The sequence below is a fragment of the Octopus bimaculoides genome, chromosome 18 (assembly GCF_001194135.2).
Source record: "Octopus bimaculoides isolate UCB-OBI-ISO-001 chromosome 18, ASM119413v2, whole genome shotgun sequence".
NCBI lineage: Eukaryota > Metazoa > Mollusca > Cephalopoda > Octopoda > Octopodidae > Octopus > Octopus bimaculoides.
Genome location: NC_068998.1, coordinates 17,901,332 through 17,906,737, shown reverse-complemented (window position 1 = coordinate 17,906,737; position 5,406 = coordinate 17,901,332). Strand labels below are relative to the sequence as shown.

The following is a 5,406-nucleotide window of genomic DNA, read 5'->3' as shown; positions in this document are numbered from 1 at the left end:
GTGTGTGTGTGTGTGTGTGTGTGTGTGTGTGTGTGTGTGTGCGAGTGCGAGCGTTACTGTCTCCTTGCCTTGGCTTGACATGATAGCTGTAAAGAATGTCACTGTCATGCAAGTAGTGACCTTTGTTTCGTTTCTAGTCTTCTATGAAAACCGTGTTTGGTTGTGGGGAAATATTGCTTGGGAACAGACGAGGGCTGACAACAGGAAAGGTATCCAGCTCTGTATAGCCCATGCAAATGTGGAAAAGTGGACATTAGAATAGTGGTGATAGTGGTGATATAGCTTAGCCAAAAGGGGATAGTCAGTGCCCATAACCTTTGTAGGGGTGCTTAACACTAAAATAAAAGTGGTTAAACTGAGATACATCCTTATGAATGATGACAATATTAAGTTCCCTATATTCCCTGTATTTAAGTGAAACTTTTAGTTTTCAAGTGTGGTACAGCTAAATCAGGTCTGATAAAATATTTACTATTACTGATGGTGGTAAAAAAATTTTCTGGTAGAAACCATGGATAAGAATTGGTTTGTTTCTAGAATGTCATTAAGTCTTGCAGCATAATTAACATACAATCAGATTGATCTATTTATTTTATTAACAAGTGCCAGTGGAATAGTTGATTAATCTAACACTGGAAACTCATTTAGAAATACAGGTTACATAGTTACCTATCACTTTTAGCTTTTTAAAAATCTTGAAACATGTCATCAAATGCTGAACAAGGAAGATTGGTCACTTAAGATTCATGTTAGTATTTGAATTTTTATGTTGTGTGAAACAGCATTTTCTAATTTTTCAAGAGTGTGGTTGAATCTGCTTGCAGTTTCCCCTTTCTCAGTTTTCACAGTAACATTCTAACATTGTCACAAACTTCCATTTGAAAAATATCTTCATCAGACTTGGATCATATGCCAAAAGTGGCACAAAGAGAAAGTTGGGTTAAAAGTTCAAAGCCTGACATCACATTAGTGACCCTCTCTGCAGATGAAAAAATTAAACCAGTTTCAAATTTCAACATCAGAGAAATTGAATGTTTCAGTGATTAATTAATCTCTTGTTGGACTTCAATTCTACTAATGCAGTTTTTTTGTTGTTTTTTTTTGTTTTTGTTTTTTTATCAGCACATTGTATTATTATTATTGTCAGAAAAGAAAATATAAGTTTAGCAGAGCAGTTTTGGCAGTCCAGATATACAACTGTTCGGTAGTTACAATTAAGTAAGAAACCCTGCGGTATAACGAGAATGACCTTGAGATGTTCTCAACAAGATGTGTGCCATATAAATGAAGAAAAGCCACAAAGGCTTATTTCCAAGTAAAGAGCTTCTTAGAAGGACACAACTATTTTCATAATATAAAACCATCTAAGTAAATGGTTTTATATTATAAAAATAGTTATATTATGAAAAGTTGTCAATATTCATAACATTTAAGTTGAATTTCTAATCCTGGTTTCTCCAATGTCAGCAACTGTTGAGACCCTGACAAAATACATTACTTAAATAAGCCCTAATTGTAAAATAAAAATTTTTTAAATGGAATATTAAATGGTTTCTGATTTAGAAAGAAGGCCAACAATTTTGATGAGAGCAGATAAGTCAATTACATTGATCCAAGTATATGATTGGTGCTTTATTTTATCAAACCAGGAGAGATGCAAGGCAAAGTTGACATTGGCAGAATGGAATGTTAAATGCAAAACAGCATATGACTAACAACCAGTTTTAGTTCCCCACAACAAAAGAATATGCAATTAACTTGCCAATTTATGTTATGTGCTCAATGCATTCATCAACCATGTTAACATACTGATTACAAAAGAAAAGTTGATGAAAGGAATATTAAAATTAGTTTCTTCAATCTATGATAAATTGCTAATTTATATCATTGTTTCCTCTACTAAAAACCTAAAACAAGTGTGTGTGGATCAAGAGGAAACTACTGAACTATCATAACTGATTATTCATTCAAGCAGTGAACTGTTTGTCATATGAAGGTGGGCTGAAAAGTTCATAGGCTGACTATGAAAGAGTGATGCAAGAGCTGTGAAATTTTGCATGCATTCATTTCAATTTTTCTTATTTAATAACTGCATTGTTTCTTTCCCAGTAAACTGACATTGAACTCTTCAAAGAAGACTTCAAAAGTAACCAGTAGCAACTTCTCTAGAAGATGGGCAAAATTAGCATTGTGGTATTATCAAGTACTTGCAGAAAAGAAGTCATTACATCTGCAAGGAAGGTGATGTCCTCAGTTTCTTGGGGATGCAAAAGGCATTATGTTTATTGACTATCTTCAAAAGGGCCACACCATCAATGGAGAGTACTATGCCAACTTGCTGAGGTAGTTATGAAAGGCTATCAAGACCAAATACCCAGGAAAACTGACAAAATGGGTCTTGTTTCATCAGGACAATGTTCCTGCACACAAGTTGGTTTCAAAGCTGCTGTGCATGACTGATTGTGGCTTTGATCATCGGTGCTTGATCATCCTCCTTATTCTCTTGAATTGGCCCCAACATGAAGAAACACTTGGCTGGGAACCAGTGTTGCAGTGATGACGACATCATATCTGCTGTTGATGCCTTTTTTGACCAACAAGATGGAAGCTTCATCAATAGGATCCAAGCACTACAACACCAATCGAAGAAGTTTGTGAACCAGAAGGGGGACCATTTTGAAAAATAAACCTCATTTGGTCACATTCCATGAGAGTATCTTGGTCAGCCTATGAACTTTTCTGATGTTCAATAATCAAGAAATTGTGTAGTTTTTATTCAAATCAATTTTATTAATTTGAAGAAAGTCCACGTGTATATAATATTGTGACACTGGTCTTCATGATGAAATTCTACAAAAGCCTTTGTCAAGTCAATAATTTAGAATTAGAACCATTTTAAATATAAATATTTCTTACCCTGGAAAAAATACACTTTCAACCACAGCAAAATCTTGTAAGAGTACATCACGCTCTGGTTTGGACGAGAGTCCACCAACACTTTGACCAATCCCCAGTTGGATGGCAGCCATCAATTCTGAGGTTGGTTTCTATAAATAAAAAAACAAAAACTTCATTTATCATAAAAATACAAGAAAAGGTAGGAGCAGTGGTAACTAAGACCATACCACCACTACAGAGTATGGAGTATTGTGCTTCACATCTGAATTGTGCATAAAATGGTGTTGACTGATAAACTTTCCCTTACTAACAAGCCCTATCAACGTTTCATATTGCACTTTTCAACCTTTACAAACACTCACTTATACTGGTTCACTTTCCCACACTCCAGAAAAACATTATATGGTTTAAGATCCATAATTCTTTCTTCTCAAAGCTATCTTTATGAAAACTTTTTACCATTTTGCATGTTACCTAACTATTTGTTAATATCAAGTGCCTCAAAGAAGAAAGTACACAAATTTTGTATTTATTGCACACTTTTTTTAAGAGCTCCACAGATTATTTAGAAAAGATATTAAGGAACCAACAGTTAAAGAAACATATTGTTTGTACAAGATTTAAGCATTTTATATTTACATTAGTATTCATAAATATCAATCTATTTTGACAAAACACAATACTTTTGTAAATGTAAGATATAATCAACTGGGTCAAGCCCAAGATTATACTACTAATCAGTTGAGATTTCACTTCAAGGTTTGGTCTTTGTTGTGGTGTAGTGGCTTGTGTGCCTCAATCACCCTAAGAGATATGCTAACAGAGTGCAAGCTCCTGGTAGGACCTTCCATGTTGGACAGGTCTAAGGATAGAGGCAGACTAATGTGAACCTCTTCCCAGAGGTAAAAATGGGTTTGCCTAGGGCCAGTGCCCTATCTAGGAAAAAAACAGAGTTACAGAAGCATCAACAGCAATTCAAATCCAACAAGACCTGGGAGAGGAAAAGACAGCTCAGAGTTGAGAACAGTGGAGGAGGAAACTTGTCAATGGCTTATACTCAATAGAGAGTGGAAAGCTTAAATAAGAACTGGTGAGATTAAAACCAAAGTGAACACCAATGGGATTTTAACTTTGAACAGTAAACTGTTGAAATTAAAAGTGTAGCCCTATTAAGATTTTCTTACTGTCCAAGCTATTTTCAATGTCACAGAGTTTATAAATAATACAAAGACAAACATCTACAATAAAATAATCTTTGTATAAGAATGTAATGCATTTCCAAAATTTACTAGATATATTTGGTGACAAATTCTAATAAGCAAACTTTCAATTAAACAGATATTGTAAAACAGATACAAAAATAGAAAAAGACAGCTAGCAGGAAAAAAAATTGTAAATGAGCCAAGGCCAACATAGAAAAACAAATATTGATTTCTTACATAGGCTCATAGCCAAATATTTATAGAAGAGAAACATTTAGTTGTAGTGTTCAGTCTTTTCCCAAAGGCATTAACAATGTGAATGAAACAAACTGGCCTCAAACAATTATCAAAGCTGGGTTACTGACAATGCCCTGGGCATAACCTCTATTCTACCATACTTGCCAATGTGAAAGATCAAATACTGAAAGCAGTTTTAACTATTTATTTACTCTTTAGTGCCATTTTCTTATTCTGCTTTAAATGTTAGAATTTTCTTACTTCTCACCCCTTGAGTGTGTGTGTTTGGTGGGGAGGTACATTCACAAGAAAACTGCACATGTATACACAACTAAAATTATTAATCCATAGATAATACAGCTAAAAATTTTCACAAATTACATAAACAATGGGGGCTGAAAATACAAGCATAGCTGAAATTAGAACCAATTTTAAAAGAAAATGCTCAATGTAAATTTTATTGAAATTCTAAAATTAGGCCTCACTTCTATCCCTTAACTTCAGAAAGTTTCTTGATGATAATCATCATTAATTTTTTTCTCTTTTTTTTTTTCAAGATTACAATATTAATTTGTGATTAAATATCTGTAGGCTAATAAAAACCACTTCTTAAGCAAGCATGAAAACGGAATTAAATAAGAAAAAGGAAAAAAAAGATTTGTATTCATGCATTACCAAACAACATTAATGATGCTATTTAATGAGGATTTCCATTTACTGATTAATTAATTATAGCATCATATAGATACCCTCTAATAACATATCATTGATTAATATAGAGACATTGATCCTAACAGAAATAAAGCAGCAAAAGGCAAATTTGCCTTTTTTAAAAGAAAGGCATTAATGCTTTTTTTAATCAGAACAACATTAAAGCAAATAAATCATAACCAAGTTTTTGTTTACAGGATCAAAAACAATACAGGCAGAAACCACACTTTAGTAATTAATATTGTTTAAAAAATACATAACACACTAATTTATTATTACTACTGCTCTAGTCTGAATAATCAGAGACAAAATAAACTGCATATATATATATATATATATATATATATATATATATATA

General features: G+C 33.0%; 1 protein-coding gene across 12 annotated transcripts in view; it reads right to left on the bottom strand.

The window, feature by feature from the left end:
• The window catches only part of LOC106882892 (phosphatidylinositol 4-phosphate 5-kinase type-1 alpha), a 234,919-nt gene that overhangs the window by 120,148 nt on the left and 109,365 nt on the right, over positions 1-5,406 (bottom strand). For all 12 annotated transcript variants that reach the window (XM_052974610.1, XM_052974612.1, XM_052974613.1 and 9 more), the window contains one exon: positions 2,917-3,047. In XM_052974610.1, coding sequence (XP_052830570.1) covers positions 2,917-3,047 — 131 coding nt within the window. The remainder of the gene's footprint in view (positions 1-2,916; positions 3,048-5,406) is intronic.